This window comes from Populus trichocarpa, chromosome 1 (genome assembly GCF_000002775.5).
Source record: "Populus trichocarpa isolate Nisqually-1 chromosome 1, P.trichocarpa_v4.1, whole genome shotgun sequence".
Lineage (NCBI taxonomy): Eukaryota > Viridiplantae > Streptophyta > Magnoliopsida > Malpighiales > Salicaceae > Populus > Populus trichocarpa.
Window position 1 is genome coordinate 13772935 of NC_037285.2, and position 19335 is coordinate 13792269.

General features: G+C 36.7%; 2 protein-coding genes across 2 annotated transcripts; one reads left to right on the plus strand and one right to left on the minus strand.

The window, feature by feature from the left end:
- Positions 1-1390: 1390 nt before the first annotated feature.
- Positions 1391-6859, plus strand: LOC18110050 (pectinesterase). Its single transcript, XM_006388286.3, has 2 exons — positions 1391-2530; positions 5858-6859. The coding sequence occupies exons 1-2, from the start codon at positions 1483-1485 to the stop codon at positions 6547-6549; spliced, it is 1740 nt and encodes a 579-aa protein (XP_006388348.2). The 5' UTR covers positions 1391-1482; the 3' UTR covers positions 6550-6859.
- Positions 6860-16112: 9253 nt separating this feature from the next.
- Positions 16113-18349, minus strand: LOC18094669 (pectinesterase). The gene is made up of 2 exons (XM_006369018.3): positions 17165-18349; positions 16113-17036 (listed from the first exon to the last, which is right to left on the minus strand). Exons 1-2 carry the CDS (start codon positions 18342-18344, stop codon positions 16345-16347), a joined length of 1872 nt encoding a protein of 623 aa, XP_006369080.2. The 5' UTR covers positions 18345-18349; the 3' UTR covers positions 16113-16344.
- Positions 18350-19335: the final 986 nt, after the last annotated feature.

Consider the following 19335-nt stretch of genomic DNA (forward strand, 5'->3'; position numbering starts at 1 on the left):
AATCCCCACCCCCAAAAAAAAAAAAAATCCAATTCCTTTCTCTTTTCCGTTTTTAATATATATGAGAGAGGTATAGAATGAGGCAACTGATGGGTTTGAGAAAAAAGTTGCTTGCCCAGCAGTTATATTTTTTATACTTGTACTGTTAGAGATTTTATCTGTATAGGAGTATGGTTGTCGTTGATTTTCAAAATGTTTTTTTGTGCTGAAATACATTAAAATAATTTTTGAGATCAGGGCATCAAAACGATCCAAAACATATCAAAAAAATAATTTTTAACAAAAAAAAATTTGAATTTTGGGGGAACGCGGTTTGCACCGTGTTCCCAAATGCTCACTTCATCTCTTCCTGATAGGTCAACCAGATATGGAAGCTCCAAAAATACTGGGTCTACATCTTCAAAAATTAGTTATTGAAAATATTAGAGTTTATAATAATTTATGGGCTTGTTGAATTAATATGTGTATGGGTAATATTATATGCTAATGGATATGAATTGAAATGAGTTTTGATGAATTGATAAGTATTTTGTTATGAATTTCATATGAAAAATGATGACAATGAATTTATTAATGATTAAAAATAAAGTACAAGACAACTAAAAAAATTAGGGACATAATAGATAAATTACAAAAAAAACATTTAATATTTATATTTAATCCACTTGTACAAAACAACAAGTCAGCAAGAACAATATCAATTTATGACAATTTTTTAAGCTATAATTTTAGATGTTATGTACCATATGTCAGCATAGAATTGTTGCCAACAACTCTCCTAGTCCTTAAAAGATTTAGAAATAGATAAATAAAAGTTTGTTGTATATATTGAGAAATATATTTTTAATAAAATTAAAAATAAAATTATTATGAAGCAGTTTTAAAATATAAAATCTCGAAGAAAACAATTATAACATAAATTTTTTCATTTTAAAAATATTCTTAAATTAATTTTACTTGACTTGAGTTGGTACATGTATTTCAAATTAATTTCTATATATAACATATGTATGTATAGTATATAATATCAAATATTTGTTAGTAATTTGCCCCTTCATTTAAAAAATTCTGGCTTCGCCACTGATCCCAACTCAAGTGGGCCTTATAATTCCATTCAGGTTACACGGTGCTGTCGTATTTTAAAAAAAAAATTTATTTTAAATTTATTTTTAAATGTTTTTCAATTGTTTTTATATTTAAAATAAATTTTTAAAAAATAAAAAAATATTTTAAACAATTTCAAAATAAAAAGATATTTTAAACTCCACTCTCGAAATCAAAATTAATAATAAAAAGAAACTCAAAATAATTCTCGTAGCTGTCCTTGTCAACCAACAAAGCCACCACTTCTCTTCACTAACCATCTCTCTCATTAGTTTACATCTCCCCTCCCCATCACATGCTTTGTTCCGCTATAAAATGGTGCCTACACAGCCTCCTAGAGGTCCATAACCATCTCTCTCATTCCTTTTCTTCTCCAAAATGGCCCAGGACAAGCATGGCTTGACTGGAATATCAGATTCTGGCAATCACATTTCCATCTTAAAGAAAAACAAGAGACTCTTCTTAGCCAGTTTTGCTGCTTTTTTTCTAGTTGCCACAATAGCTGCCGTTGTCACCGGTGTAAATTCACACAAGAACGGCAAGAATGAAGGCGCTCATGCCATCCTCAAATCCGCCTGCAGCTCCACTCTTTATCCTGAATTGTGCTACTCAGCTATTGCCACTGTCCCTGGAGTCACTAGCAATTTAGCTAGCCTAAAAGATGTTATCGAACTTTCCATAAACCTCACCACCAAAACTGTTCAACAAAATTATTTCACTGTAGAGAAGCTCATAGCCAAAACCAAACTCACCAAAAGAGAAAAGACTGCTCTCCATGATTGTTTGGAGACTATAGACGAGACTCTTGATGAGTTGCACGAGGCTCTGGTGGATATCAATGGGTACCCCGACAAGAAATCGCTCAAAGAACAAGCTGATAACCTCAAAACCCTGTTGAGCTCTGCCATAACCAACCAAGAAACATGCTTGGATGGTTTCTCTCACGATGGAGCAGATAAAAAGGTGCGAAAAGCTTTATTGAAGGGTCAAACCCACGTTGAAAAAATGTGCAGTAATGCACTGGCAATGATCAGGAACATGACAGACACTGACATTGCCAACGAGCTCCAGAACACAAACAGGAAGCTCAAGGAGGAAAAGGAAGGTAATGAAAGAGTGTGGCCGGAGTGGATGTCAGTAGCAGACAGGAGGCTGCTGCAGTCATCATCCGTGACTCCAAATGTGGTGGTGGCGGCTGACGGAAGTGGGGATTACAAGACAGTATCAGAAGCAGTAGCTGCTGTACCAAAGAAAAGCAGCACGAGGTACGTAATTCAAATCAAGGCCGGAGTTTACAGGGAAAATGTGGAAGTACCAAAGGATAAGCATAACGTAATGTTCTTAGGAGATGGAAGAAAAACAACCATCATTACAGCAAGTAGGAATGTGGTTGATGGCAGCACAACCTTCAAGTCTGCCACGGTTGGTAAGTCCATCTTGACCCTTTCCTTTAGCATCTTGTTCTATTTTTCTGTTTGCAATTACGACAGCAACGAGTCCCTTCCTCTATATCTTTTTTCCATTAAACGTGTGGGATCACAGAATAATTATTGACATTTAGTTGAAGGTGGGTTCCATTGTTGCTAAAGTTAGGGAAAGAACACGCCTTTGCAAATAATGGCAGTTTTTCTTTCTTTTTTTTTTAAAAATAAATAAATCCGTATAACATGTTTTAAACTAAATAGTGGCGATTGTTGGTGTTTCAGTAGATACATATAGACTGTTTGCTCTAATTACCATATGGCCTGTTTGGAGATGTGTCAGAACAAGTTTTTCATTAAATTTTGAAATGTTTTTGCTTCGAAATGATTTTTTAAGTGATCTTTTAATGTTTTATATTTAAAATAAATTTAAAAAATAAAAAGATAAATTATTTTAATATATTTTAAAATAAAAAAATTCAATCTAAAAACGGCAAAAAAGTGTTCTGCATGTCTTCCTAATTCTAAACGTACGCATTTTGAAAGGCTCATTCTGCCGAGTGCTGTCTATGATTTTTCGCATAATTGAGTGGGCGCTTTCGGCGATGAAGTGATTCTTGAAAGTGATTTTTTCAAATTAACACAAGGTGCTTTAAATTGCATAGCCATTCAAAAAGCTACAGTTGACATTTGCGGTATTTAAAAAAACCATAGGTTAAAAATATACTATCTAAATAAATCGTAGATAAAACTATGTTATTCAAAAAAGACATGACAATTTCAAACATCACGTGACGTAGAGAGGAGAGGACATGCCCATCATCCGTTTTCAAAATAAAATTCCGCAAGGTTTTCTCTTCATGTCAAATCAAATGCATGAAATCCCAACTTAACTATTATTTCCTCAGCTTCCCTTTTGAAAAACAACCATTTTAATAGATTTCTTCGGCAAATGCTCCGACCGACGAGACAAGTCACAAAAATCAATCCTTTTCTAAGATTTTTGAAAATCATACACGCCAATTAGGGAAGCTTTTAACCAAATGGCAGGCGTGTCAAACCCGGCATGTGCTTTTCTGTCATTTGCCACGTCATGAAAACAACTGGAGATAGTTCCAATCCAACGATGCATTAGATATCCATAAGTCAAGTGGTCCCACCATCTTAAATGATTTTAAAAAATAAAAAAATCATTATTTTAATATACTTTTAAATAAAAACAATTTTAAAAACAGCTCTCCTGCACATTCTCCATCAATACCTGTACAGCAGACATAAGAATTTTGTTTTACCTGTATAGAGCCTGTTTGGCTCTGTGGTTGAACCTGCTTTTCATTAAATTTTAATTTTTTTTTGCTAAAATTGAGTGCGGTTTGTACTTTTTGGATCGTTTTGATGTGCTGATGTCAAAAATAATTTTTAAAAAATGAAAAAAATATCATTAGCATGTATTTCGGCACGAAAAACTATTTGAAAAACAACCACTACCACACTGCCAAACACCCTCTTAATTTGTTCAAAATTAATTTGAACCGAAGTATCATATAAGTCAACTTAATGTTAGCAACATTATAGCAACCCGGCAATAATGCCCCCTTTTTCCGAGTTCAAATCAATGTTTTATCAAAGGAAAAAAAAGAAAGAAACAAGAAGTGATATTCTTAACATTATAGCAAATCTTTTTGCTCGGAACATTATCATTGTAGCTCGAATCTTGAGGTTGACCCCAGGAAATAATCTTTATGCACCGATGAGGATATGATATGATAGGGAGGATCTATTCCCGTGACCCGAAAGAATATGTTTTATCAAGTTGTTTGCCCATTATAAAACAAGTTGTTTCCCATTATTCTAATTCATTATTTTTAAAGTATTTTTTATTTAAAAATAATATTTTATTTTATTTTTTTAAAATTATTTTTAATATCAACACATCAAAACAAGATAAAAACACTAAAAAAAATAACATAAAAAATTAAAAAATATTTTTAATTGTAAGCTCAAGTGCCATTTTCTGTGATCTTTGTCTATCGAGGAAGTGCTGGACAGCTTGGGCATTTTCTAGTAGGAAGGAAGCTAGCTCATTGTCTTCTTGGACTTTTCCTCCTTTTTTTTCTTGCCATTAGATGCTTGCGTGAGGCTTCTTCGATGCTTCCCATGTTGTCGCTTGTTTCCTTCAATTACGACTCGCTGGAAATTATTAATTAACTCTTATATATCCGACACATTTTGTATGTTTATATATGGGCTGTGGAGTAAGAGGATGGCTAACCGGCAATTGTCTCAGGTCACAAGTCATCTCCTTGCTTACTCTGTGTGTGTACTGTGTACATCTAATGTCGCATAACACATGAATTTTGGTCATTCTTATTGACAATTAGAAATGTGAATTTCTGCTGGAGAAAGAGATGATTATGCTTCGACCACTTAAGTTCATTCAATTTGAAAATGAAGTTTCTATTCTAGACCCCTTCTAGTATGTCATTTGGTGTCTGTTTAAAGTTAGTGTTTTTTTGTTTGAAAATATATCTAAATAATGGTTTTTTTAAAAAATTATTTTTAACATTAACTCATTAAAAAAAATCTAAAACCATAAAAAAATTAATTTAAAGTAAAGAAAAAAATAAAAAAATTTAAATTTTTTCAATAACATTTTTAAAATGCAAAAACAAACAAAATTTTAAAACAATATATTTTTACCTGCATTTTTTTATTTTTAAAACATCTTTTGCTGTATATAGAAACTCATTCCACGCTGAATTTCATGCTTTTATTGGAACTGTTTGTGTTTGTTTTTGCGGGTGCAATATGTTTTTAGTTTTATATTATTTGTTTTGATATTTTTAGATCATTTTAATGTATTGATATAAAAAATAAAAAATATTATTTTAAAATAATTTCAAGCAAAAATCAATATATTAAAATATAACCATTACCTTGATAACAAGCTACTCCTATCATGGCTATATATATATATATATATATATATATATATATATATATATATATATAATGATTCTTTCTCCATTCTTTCTCCATTCATTCTACAAGATATGTAATGCCAGAAGAGTAGATATATCAATAGCGCTGGACATCAATTAAAGGGGGTCTTGTTAGATGATGAGGTTTGAAATTGAATACCCCATAATTAGTTTTGTGCCCCAGCTAATATAACTAGTGGACTGGTATCTGCCTTTATTTTATTTAGTATTTATTAATTTATTTAGTTGAAAACGTAGCGGATTTTAGGTTAGGACCTTGTTGAATGTTTGGTAATAAAGATTAGTAGTTAAAACATTAATTACTTTAAACTGTTTTCCTTAACATTGCAGCTGCGGTAGGTCAAGGATTCCTAGCCAGGGGCGTAACTTTCGAAAACACAGCTGGTCCCTCTAAGCACCAAGCCGTGGCGCTGAGGGTCGGGTCTGACCTCTCAGCATTTTACGAATGTGACATGCTAGCCTACCAAGACACCCTCTATGCCCACTCAAACCGTCAGTTTTTCATAAATTGCTTGATAGCAGGCACCGTTGATTTCATTTTCGGCAATGCTGCTGCTGTTTTCCAAGACTGTGACATCCATGCTCGACGCCCCGATTCAGGCCAAAAGAACATGGTAACTGCCCAAGGCAGGACTGACCCTAATCAGAACACTGGCATTGTGATTCAAAAGAGTAGGATTGGTGCCACTTCTGACTTGCTACCTGTTCAGAGCAGTTTCCCAACGTATCTTGGGAGGCCCTGGAAGGAGTATTCAAGGACTGTCATCATGCAATCATCCATAACTGATGTGATACAACCAGCCGGGTGGCACGAGTGGAGTGGCACCTTTGCACTGAGCACATTGTTTTATGCAGAGTATCAGAATTCTGGGTCTGGTGCTGGGACCTCCAGTAGGGTCACATGGGAAGGATACAAAGTGATTACAAGTGCAACTGAGGCTCAAGCGTTCGCCCCTGGAAATTTCATTGCTGGCAGTAGCTGGTTGGGATCTACCTCCTTCCCCTTCTCTCTTGGTTTGTAAATTATGTGTATTCTCTTCGTGGCGCAACCATGTTGCATGTACTTCTAGCAGTGTTGATCGGGTGTCTTGTGTGGCCAGTGAGCACGTGTTTTCACATGTTGTGTTTTCTAAGCCTACGAAATCAAACAAGTGATGAGAAATGTCTGACTCACAAAGATTGATAGTCGAGATTCCATAACCTATTCAACAATCTCTCTCGAGAATCATTGATTATTTTATGTGATTAAGAAAATATATGATTATGTGTTGTGATTGTCAGTCAATCATGGATCAATTATGTAATAGTAGAGTTCAACATATCTTTCTGAGACATGATACTGTCAAACAACTAATTGAGAATTGAATTATTTTTATAATTTATGTAAGGTCAGAAAGAAACTTAGCTGGTCCTAAGCAACAAGGCTAGTGAATGAAACATCGAAGAAGATATGATTATTATGAATTATAATTACAATTATTATAAAAAAATTAAAAGAACTCAGATATACACTGTGACTTCTGAGGTGATGCACTGTTGATTTAAGCAGTGCATATCGTTGTTTGCCTGCGATTTCTCACAAGATTTATCACTTTCGTTGGCTCATGCTGGCTGCGGCTGATTCAATTTTTTTTTTAATCGAAGACTGGTCTTGGGTCTTGGCTGTGACAGCTTGGGTGAGCCTCGCTGGTGGGCTGCTTGGCCGTTTATTGCTGTCTCTTGGCGCGGAACTTAGCCGATTGGCTGGGTCAAGTGGGCATTGTCTTTTATTGTTCAATGGATATGGAATGATTGTGCATTAATCTACTTGTATTGTCCTTTGTATGTTTCTTCTGTTCATTGGTGTAATGGGATTTCTTCGGGGAGACTTGTCGATTGCTTCATTGGTGACCAATTTTTTGGATCGTTCGGTTGCTGCTCTCTCTTCTCTGTTAGCTGGGCTCCGCCAGGTAAGTCCCCTTCTCTTTTGCTCATTTAGCCGGTCTCTGACTGCCTGTTTCTTGTGCTCTTTTCCAGGCAATTTCATGTCAGCTGCTTCTGTTTGTGATTGAGATGTTTGTGGTGTGGGTGATTGGGTTGGTGGTGTTTGTTGAATTTTAAATTCATTGGGTTTCGGATGTTGTTGGTTTGTGGGATGGTCTATAGGCTTTTCTATTTTTTTGCCTTTTCTTTTAGCAAAGAAGGTTGTGTTGTGTTGTTGGGTGCTTGATTTGTTTTTTTTGGTGCTTTTTTTGGTTTTTGTTAGGTTTCGAACTATTTATTTATTAGAAAGTATTTTTTTTAAAAAAGTGAATTTCAAAAAAATAAATTCTTAAAAAATAAATTATTTTTCTATGTTTGGTAGTATAATTAAAAATAAGTTGAAAAATACTTTCCAGTATTTGGTTATGAAATTGTAATTATTATTTTTTTAATTTCATCATCTTTCAATTTTTTTTATCTGTTAGATTTGATCTCTATTATTTTGATTATTATTTATTTTATTTGAGATAATTTATGAAATTAGATTTTTTTCAATTTCATTCTTATTCAACTTTTAAATTTGTAAGATTTGTTCCTTATTATTTTAATAAATTTGAAAAAAAAACATTAATAAACTATTTTCCAGCTTATTTTCCATAACATAACCAAATACTGGAAAATGTTTTCCAACTTATTTTCCGATGTTCGGTAGTATCATGAAAAATAAGTTGGAAAATATTTTCCTGAAAACTAAGCCAAATTTTCCTTAGATATTACCAAACATCGAAAAATAATTTACTTTTCCGGAATTCACTTTCCAAGGAAACCACTTTTCAAAAAGAAACTACTTTTCTACAAACAAACGAGGCCAAAAGAAAAACACTTTCCTGGAAACCAAGCCAAATTTTTCTTAGACTAGAAAATATTTTCTGTAGTTGAGAATAACATAATGACTTAGGTTGCCTTAGCCAACCTTTCCTATTTATATATGTAGGGCATAATACGGCAGTAACCGTAGGGATTACAACATTGGAATAATCCTACATTAATTTTCTATTCAGAGATATACATGCTATACATTCTATAATATGCCCCCTCAAGCTGAGGGTGAAGGATCGACCCGAAGCTTGAACCTGAAAGCAGTAAAGGACGCAACGGAAAGTGGTTTGGTGAAGACATCAGCAAGTTGATCCCGAGAAGGGATAAAGTGAATCTGAATTTCCTTCTTCGCAACCCGGTTGCGGACAAAATGATAATCTACCTCAACATGCTTAGTACGAGCATGAAAGATAGGATTCGCCGAGAGATAGGTCGCACCAAGATTATCACACCAAATGGTAGGAGCAGAGACGAAAGGAACCTGCAAATCTGTTAACAAATATTGAAGCCAGATGACCTCAGCAGTACCATCTGCTAAGGCTTTATTCTCAGCCTCAGTGGAGGAGTGGGCAACTGTACATTGCTTGCCGGATTTCCATGAAATCGGTGTCTGACCAAAGAAAACAAGATAGCCACTCGTAGACTTGCGATCATCAATACTACCAGCCCAATCGGCATTTGGAAAACCATGAAGAGCAAAAGAGGTACCTCAAGTGATATGAAAACCATAGGATGTCGTTCCTTGGAGGTAGCGGAGTATGCGTTTAACAGCAGCCCAATAGGAATCTGTAGGAGCATGTATGTACTGACAGACTCTGTTAACAGCAAAACAGATATCTGGATGAATGAATGTAATATACTGAAGAGCACCCATAATTTGATGAAATCGTGTGGGATCAGCAAACTATATTGATGATTCGGCTATATAACAAGTTTGGAAGGAGAGACTAGAGTATCAACGGGTTTGCAAGAAGTCATATAAGCCCGAGTGAGGATGTCAAGAATATATTTGTGTTGACGCAACATCAGACCCATACTTGTAAACTGAACCTCAATACCCAAAAAGTAGTGAACATCACCTAAGTCACGAAGCTTGAATTTAGAGCTTAGTAACTGGATTATGCGATGAAGCATGGCAGAGTTGCTGCCCGTAAGCAGAATATCATCAACATAGACCAGGAGATAAAATATATTAGTACCATCAGATAAGATAAATAGGAAGGCACGGAAACCAATAGAGAGTAAAAAATCACTCAGACAAGTGTACCATGCCCTTGGTGTCTGTTTTAAATCATATAATGACTTGTGCAATCTGCATACATGAGATGGAAGAGTAGGGTCAACAAAACTTGGAGGTTGTTTCATGTAGACCTTTTTAGTAAGAACACCATTGAGAAAGACATTATGAATATCAAGCTGATGAATCTTCCAATGACGGGAAACCACAATGGAAAAGACTAATCTGATGGTGGCCTATTTAATAACTGGGCTGAAAATTCAGAATAATCAATGCCTTCCTGTTGAGTAAAGCCTCTAGCAAATAGACGGGCTTTACAACGTTCAATGCTGCCATCAATATGACATTTGATGCGATATACCCATCGACTGCCCACAACATTCATCGAAGGATGAAAGGGCACTAGGGACCAAGTGTGATTGGATCGCAAAACCTTGATCTCATCACACATAGCATCATGTCAAACAACATATTTATTTGCATCAGAAAAGGCAACAGGTTCAGAGGAAGGAGAGAGCAATACCCGGGTGGCAGCTGTATCAGTTGCAGCAGAGGACACCATATTTGCGGTTTTGGGCTGCAGCGATCTAAGGACCATAGGGTGGCGGCTGAGCAACGATGGTGATGCAGGAGAGGTAGGCATCACAGAGGTGTCCTGATGCAATGGATAAGCGGAGAGATCAACCACAAGATTCAGACCAGAGGAAGAAGCCGGGGAAGAAGCTGCTGCAAGTAGAGGGCTGGCAGCAACAACAGGGCTGGTGAGATATCGTGCAAAGACATCGTGCTGGAGGGCAGGGAAAACCGATTTGCAACCTGTACCTACAACAACATGGTGAGATAATGATGCATGTGGTGAACGATAAAGGAAAGGTGGAGGTTGTGGTGTTTGGGTAGGAGGTGAAGGCAGGGCAGATGTAGAGGCGAGATGGGGGGTGGTATGATCGGTGAACAATGAGGAGTGGGTTAGATTTGGGAGGATGGTAACAAGAGATGGGGTGTGGGTTTGAGCCGAGACCTTTGCAATCTGTTCAGATTTATCAAACGAAAAAACATGTTCATGAAAACGGACATAACGAGAGATATACATGCGATGAGATTCAATGTCAAAACATCGATAACCAAGATGAGAGGAATTGTAGCCAAAAAACACACATGGAGAAGACCGAAAATCCAATTTATGATTATTATAAGGACACAAAAAAGGAAAACAGAGACATCCAAAAGTACGCAAAAAATGATAATCAGGAGATCGTTGAAACAAACAATCAAATGGAGATCGATTACCAAGAACAAGAGTAGACATGAGATTAATGAGATAAACTGAAGTGTCAAAAGCATAATTTCAAAAACGGAATGGAGCTTTACATTGGCCTAGAAGAGTAAGGCCGGTTTCCACAATATGCCTATGACGTCTTTCTACTGTTCCATTTTGTTCATGAGTATGAGGACATATCAGACGGTGATGAATACCAATAGTTTGAAAGAAAATGGAGAGTTTATGATATTCACCGCTCCAACCAGTTTGAACAGATTTTATTTTTAATGAAAATTGACATTCGACAAGAGTTTGAAATTGATGAAAAACAGAATAAACATCAGATTTTGCAACAAGTGGATAATACCATATATATTTTGTGTGTGCATCAACAAAGATAACAAAATAATGATAACCATCTGAAGAAAAAAAGGGAGCAGGACCCTACACATCACTAAAAATTAATTCAAGCGGAGCAGAAGTTTTGTGATCAGTAGGTCTTAAAGACAAACGCGATGATTTTCCTAAGGGACAACTTTGACATTGAAAATTAAGACGTTTGTTGTTACAAATGATCTTATTTTTCGAGACTAAAAATTAAAAATTACAAGAGGTAGGATGACCTAGGCGACGATGCCACAAATCAGCAGAAGCAGAGATGCAAGGAGACCAATAGGCTTGAGGAACTGACGGGACGGAAGACCTGAACCTGGACAAAGTATAGAGACCATCTTTACTCTGTCCTGAGAGGAGTACTTCATTGGTGTTGAGATTCTTAACATAAAACATAAAATGGTGAAATTCAAAATAAACATTATTATCGAGATAAAATTTCTGAACAGAAAGCAGGGGTTTCGTGATTGCAGAAATATGCAGGACATTAGATAAATTGAACGAATGATGTGGGGTATATAGTTTTGTATGGCCAATATGAGATATGGGAAGTCCCTTACCATCACCAACATGCAAATTATCATTACCATTGTATGGTTCTGAAGCAGTCAAGGTTGCAAGGTCAGGTGTGACATGTTGATTTGCACCGGTGTCCGGAAACCATTCAGCAGTACCTGCAGGATTATGCAGTGCCAGATTAACACTATGCTGCTGTCCATAACCATGTTGTTGAAGTTGGGAGCACTGAGGAGCAATATGTCTGAAGGCTTGACATAACTGGCAGCAGGAATTGGATCCCTTACTGCGCTTCCAATTTCCCCGCCAGTTGCTGTGTCTGTTGTCGTTGCTGGGAGTGTTATGGAAGCTACGAAAGTCAGGCCTGGAACCAGAAGTGCGAGACCCTCTGTGATGGAACTGTTGAGGACGCCAGCTGCCATGAGAACGACCCCTATTGCGTCCAAACTGAGTAGCAAGCTGACGGTGAGAGAGGAGTGCTGAAGGAGGGATGTTTGGCGTGGGCAACAAGGGTGCATGAATTGCAGCAGACCCCATAGACAAATGGGAGGATTTATGAATAAATTCATGAGTTAGTAGATGGCTAAGCAAATCTGCATATGGTAGAGGATCTGCCCTTGTAACAAGACTTGTTACTAAGTCTTTAAATTCTCCGCGAAGGCCACGAAACACATATAGTTTGAAATCGGCTAGCGAAATAGATCGGTCAGCAGCTGCTAGCTCATCAAATAAAGCCTTAGCTTTTTGTAGAAATTGAGTTACCAAATCATCACCTTGTCGAAGGTCTTGAAGAGAGCCATGAAGTTGCATAATACGGGAATTGGATGTAGAAGCTAGAGCTTGCTCAAGTGTATGCCAGACAAAATGTGAGGTTGGACAATCAACAACAAGGTGAAGAACTTCCATGGATAGCGAAGAGAGCAGGGCACTTAGAATGAGTTGGTCATGTTGTTTCCAACGAAGAAAATGTTGAGATACCTGAAGAGAGACACCATTGACAGCAAGAATATGTGGAAAGGGGCAGGAGTTTGAGCCATCAACAAAGCCGAAAACTCCTTGGCCTAAAAAATACGGTTTCATCTGCATTCGCCAATACAGATAATTGGTGTTTGTCAGTTTCAGATAGATGACCTGATGAGTGTGGGAGAGGGACACAATTGCCACGGAAGAAGCTGCAGCGACTTCAGCAGAGGAGCATTATTGGGGTTGAATAGAGCATGGCCAACATCTGTAGGTTGTGGCCACTGCAGAACTGAAGCTGAAGAAGAAGGTGGTGCTGCGGCAGGAGAGCAGGATGGCACAACCGGTGCAGCTGCAGAGGAAGAGATGGCTGCCGGCTGGGAAGGATCCATTGTAGAGAGGAGAAGAGGTGTTTTAGTTTATTTAGGACTCTGATACCAAGTTGAGGATAACAAAATGACTTAGGTTGGCCTTAGCCAACCTTTTCTATTTATATATGTAGGGCAGAATACGACAGTAACCGTAAGGATTACAACATTGAAATAATCCTACATTAATTTTCTATTCAGAGATATACATGCTATACATTCTATAATATCCGTTGACCAAGTTTTCTAATGACAAACAAACACATGAAAGTTTGAAAAGTAGTTTCATGGAAACCACTTTCCGGAAACAAACACACCCTTCATCTTTAAACTTTTTTTTGGCAGGGACTACCTTGGCATCCATCTTCAATTGTTGCTGTTAGTGGATGGCATGCTAGGTTGATATGTTGGTCTCATCTGTAGCGTCTTGGTCGTCATAGGGTAAGGAGGATCTGGCTGTTTGTTTGTGCATGGGTTATAGCCTCTCCGAGCGATACATATTTGGGTTGTTGCTGCCTGCTGATCGTTTCGTTCGTGCATTTGCTACGTTTTCAGTTTACAAACTGCATGGCATTTATGGATTTATTGGCGTTTTAGTTTATAAAAACTAATGGTTGGTTTTGGCTGCTTTTCGATGGTGATTCAGTAGATATGCATGTTAAGTCGATTCTTTAAGATTCAACGGACTTCACAACTTTGTCATTGTCTCAGGTCAGTAGAAGACTTCTTTAAGCTAATGCTCATGATCACATGATCACGAGGTTAATGGTTGGCTGTCCCAGAATGAATGCAACACTGGAGTAGAAGACATGGACACTGGAGTAAAATGCCTCTTGCTAACACAAAAAAAGCAAGAGGCATTTTGAATCCTAAAACATTAATTTTGTGCATCCATCCTGCCATGGTGACACAGCCAATAAGGCTCTGTTTAACAATATGTTTTTCCAATTATTTATTTTTGTTAATTATTATTTCATTTTCCTTTCTACTTCTCTATCAGCTGCTCATGTCGCTTTGCATCAATTTTATATGTTCTGTTCATATTTTACTCGAATGGTTATCAGCTCTTTTGCCTTTTCCTTCGCAGGATTTGATCGCCTTCAACCTTTTATCCATTTTCTGTGACCCCTTTTTCTTAGCTTTGGTACCAATTTCAGCTTATTCTTTTTTTATCCTTTTTTCTAGGTTGGTGTTGCTGCTTATCTAGCATCTACTTTTATGCTGTTTGGACTGCAATGTGATTTTGTTGTTACGTCGTATTTTATCCCTACGCCTTTCTTTTTGCCAGGACGCTGATTTTAGGTTCTCCCCCCCCCCCCCCCCCCCCCCCCATCTATCTCAGCCCTGTAATTTGCTGTGAAAATATTAACTTGCTGCTACATCCTCAATGCCCTTTCTCACTATGCTTGCTGCATCCTCAACAACTGCACTTCTTTTTAGGAGATTGCTCCTTAATTGTTGTTTCCCATGGCATCCGCTCATAGCTTATGCTCATCCTTGTCTATTTACTCACATTCATTATAGCTTTAGAATTCTTACATCAGCTGTATGCATACCTTGGCAATTTGAATCTTTGTTTATTAACAGTGACAAACAACAGGGACCTCTGTTAATATTTTGCGTATAGAATTCTCTAATGGCTTTAGGATTGCTTTTTGAATGCAAGATAGCAATGTCCGTGTTTATTTACCATACGGTGTTGCATTTCACAGTTGATTTTATTCTAATCCTACTAAAACTAAAAAAATTAAGGGTGATTATTTTTGGTTCGGTTCGGTTTTTATAAAAAAAAGGTAATTAAATTGTTTTTTTCCAAAAAAAACCGAAACCGGTTCAAACCGACTGGTTTTGATTTTGTTATTTTAGAACAAAAACCGGTTTTTTTTTCCAGTTTGGCTCGGTTCGGTTTTTTAAAAATTCTAATTGGTTTAATCGGTTTTTTTTCATGATTTATTTTTTTTAATTATTTTTTTTTTAATTTTCTTGATTTAATTAATTTTTTTATTTTTTTATTCATCCCTAGCTGAAACATGTGATTATCACAATGGAAGGTTATGCTTGCGGCGGGGCGCTGGCAACATAGTTAGTACTGTACACTAAAAAAGTTGAGGTTTTGACATGGTGCTTCATAGTATTTTTTTTCTTCTTCTTTTTTTTTCCTCAGTGTTTTTGGTTTAATTCTTTGCATTAATTTTTTTTGCTTTATAAGCATGAAGAATCAAACTAGTTAAAACACAAAATAACCTTTTTATGTTGGACCTAGTATTTATTTAAAAACTTAATCGAAATCATAGAATACTTATAAATTCTACCTAGATAAGGAAATATTATTATTAAGAATATCGTATCATATGTGTGCACTTGTGATGTGATGGTGCAGTAATGTGAAATAAAAAAATTATTATTTTAATAAATTTTTTAAAAAATTATTTTTAAAAAATAACCAATGCTTTTAAATATAAATAAAAGATTTTTAAGTGCATAGAAATGGTAATGAAAAGCCCATCATATAAAAATTTGTTTATTTTTATGTTTCAAAAACTGTTTTGAAAAAAATTAAATTTAAATTTATTTTTTTAAAAAATTAATATTATTTTAGTATTTTAGATTATTTTAATGCACTAATTTCAAAAATAATTTTTAAAAAATAAAAAATTTATTTTAACACTTTTAAAAAAAATCTCAAGCATTCTTTCAAAATCATTGCTTAACGGGCAAAGCTCAATTAGTGATGTTGGTTGAAAATCATTGCTGTGCTTTGTGTTAGATTCTTCACGGCATGAAAACCGTGAAAAAACACAGAATTGTTAACCATCATCTCTGTTCTTGTCTCTACTTGGAGAATCCTTATCCTTAATTTATATCGTAAGCAGGCGGGTTCCACAGAAAGTGAACACATATCTTGTAGGATGGACATGCTTTCATCTCTTAGAGGAAGAATGGATATCAACCCAACTCAGCAGTGAAAATAGCAAAGGTACATGCTTATAAATTCAAGCAGCATCAACAAAGTAAACTTCAATGATTTCACACACTATTATTATTCATAATTAAGAGTCCAAGCTAGGACCAAAAAGACAAGCTCCACAAACGGAGGAGAACGTGACGAACACCATAAACATGAAGCGAAACTCTTAAACAAGGGAATGAAAAACTAAGACATGCAGGTGATAAAAGACAACCAATCAACAATACAAGTACGCAGCGGAGGTAGTTAAGATGGTAGCGTCATAAAAAGACACGTTTAGAGATCCAAAGAGAATGGGAAGGTAGTGGATTTCAACCACGTACTACCAGCAATGAAATTGCGAGGAGTAAAGCTTTTAGCTTCAGTTGCAGCAGTAATCACCTTGTATCCTTTCCAGTTGACCCTTTCAGAGGTTGCAGCACCAGCCCCGCTGTTATTATACTCTCCGTAATACAACGTGTTCAGTGCATATTTTCCCCTCCACTCGAGCCACCCAGCCGGGTTGATCACATCACTTATGGATGATTGCATGACAACCGTCCTTGAATACTCCTTCCAGGGTCTACCGAGATACGCAGAGAAATTGCTCCTGACTGGCAGTAGATCAGAAGTGGCGTGAATCCTGCTTTTCTGAATTACAATGCCAGTGTTTTGATTAAGATCGCTCCTCCCTTGGGCTGTTATTGTGATTGTTTGGCCTGGATTGGGACGACGAGCATGGATATCACAATCTTGGAAAACAGCTGCGGAATTGCCGAAGATGAAATCGACCGTGCCTGCTATCAAACAATTTATGAAGAACTGACGATTTGCGTGGACATGGAGGGTGTCTTGGTATCCAAGCACGTTGCATTTGTAGAATGCCGCGCGGTCAGAACTAACACGCAATGCCACGGCTTGGCGGTTGGACGGGCCGGCTGTGTTTTGGAAGGCGATGTCCCTGGCCAGGAATCCTTCACCCATTGCGGCTGCATTGTTCATGAGAATTGTTAGTATAAGAGCCTAAATATCTCTAGAATTATTCTATTTGTATCAATTTTTCTTAAAAAGAAAAGGAACAATGTGCAAAATGAAGGGATCGAAAAACGAAAAATACCAACTGTGGCAGAACGGAAGGCAGTGATGCCATCCACCACACTCCTACTTGCTGTAATGATCGTTTTCCTTCTTCCATCTCCAAGAAACATTAAGTTAGTCTTATTGATTGGTACTTGCACAGTTTCCCTGTAAACACCTGCCTTGATTCTGATAACGTACCTCTTGCTGCTTCTCGTTGGGGCAGCAGCAACTGCAGCTGATACTGTACTATAATTCCCGCTGCCATCAGCAGCCACCACCACATCTGGTGTCAATGATGATGACTGCAACAACCTCCTGTTGGCTACTGACAACCACTTTGGCCACCCACTTTCATTTCTACTGTTTTCCTCCTTGAGATTCCTCTTTGTGGTTTTAAGCTCATTGGCAATGCGAGTGGCTGTCATGTTCATGTTCATTGCCAGAGTATTCATGCACATTTTTCTAACATTATCTACTCCATCCGAAATATCTTTACGCACCTGCTTGTCTGCGGCGGTATGAGAGAAACCATCCATGATCGTGTCTTGGTAGGTTATGCAAGAACTCAGTGGGGTATTGATGTCCGGCTCGGTATCTTGATCGCTAAGAGGAATCTCGTTAGTATAGTAATTGAGACTGTTTATAGCATTTTGTAAATCACTTTGAGACAATTCATTGTTGTCCGTGGAAGTATCGAGAGCATCATTTTGCTGATTGGTGAGTTTCATCTTATTGGTGGTTTTGTAACTCTCTATACCGGCGGTATTGGTGTCAATAGCTTGTTGAGTGGCTCTTATGGATTCTATAAGAACATCGTTTTCGTCGTTGATAGCTGCCAAACTGGCGGCAGCTCCAGGGCCATTGGCAATCGCAGAGTAGCACAGTTCTGGGTATCTTGTGGAGCTGCATGACATCTTTATAATGGAATGAGCAGCGTCATTTTTGTTGGAGTTCTGTGAATTTACGGGAGTAACAACGGCAGCTATAGTGGCGACAAGCAAGAGAGAAACAAAGAGAGCTAAAGAGAGGCTTTTGTTTTTTTGGGAGAAGGAAATGTGCTTGCCAGAATCTGATATTTCGGTCAAGCTTCCATGATCCTCTTGGATCATTTTGATTCGACTGTGTAGAAAAAAAAGGAAAGAAATGAAGGGCGGGTATAGAGTCTGTAGACTTGCAGTGATGGTGTGTTTGATGGAGCATACACAAAACTGGACCATATATATAGAGACAAAGAAAGCAATTAATATTAAGACTTGGGATTTAGTGTTAATGTATATGCTGGTCTCCCTTGGGGCTTGTCGATCTAGTGTTTTGTGTTAATTTCTTGTTTGTAATCAGAAAACTCAAGTGGGGTCCTCCCTTTGTGACTGGAAGGTTTATATTAGGGAAGTCATTCCGATTCCTCTATCTTCTTCTGCTTTTCTTTTTCTTTTTCTTTTCACCTTTTGGATTTACAGCGTTAATTTGAAACTACTTAATATTTCCGATTCCTCTATATTTTTGAAGGAAAACAAAAACAATTTATAAAGTGTAAGGAACAATATAAGAGACAAAGAAAGCAATTAATTAAAGGGTTAATATTAAGATTTAGGATTTAGTGTTAGTGTATAGGGTGGTCTCCCTTTTGGCTTGTTGAGCTTCGATTTATTTGTTAGCTTTTATTAAAGTTGAGCTAACTATTTTCGCACATCAAAACTCGATTGGGGTGTGCTTTGCCAACTTATAATCCTAGTAAATATATCCTTGGAGTATTTATTTAGTCAGCATTTTTTTTATGCACGCTGAAGCTGAAGACACTAAAAACAAATAAAGAACACAAGAATTTTAATAAGTGAAAAGGGTTGTCGATGTGAATCCCAAGTTCGCAGGTTTTATTTTCTCTAGAATAATAATGATAAAGTCTCATCCTTAAGAGATTTACAAAGCATTAAATAGGTCAGAAACCCTACCTTATCTAGGAAAAAAAAAAGAATCCGAGATTACAAAGGAAGGAAGCATGAAATCTAAAAATAACATGAAATAAAAAAAATAATAAGAAAAATCATAAAAATTACCAAGCTTGGGCCCTCGGGGTGAGATTGTCAAAATTTAAAGACTCGATGATCAAAGTAGCAATTCCATGCTAATCTAAGAAAAAGTGACTCCGGAAACTCCTATAAAATTTGAGCGCGATCCAACAATCGGATAAAAAATTATGGCCCTTTTAAG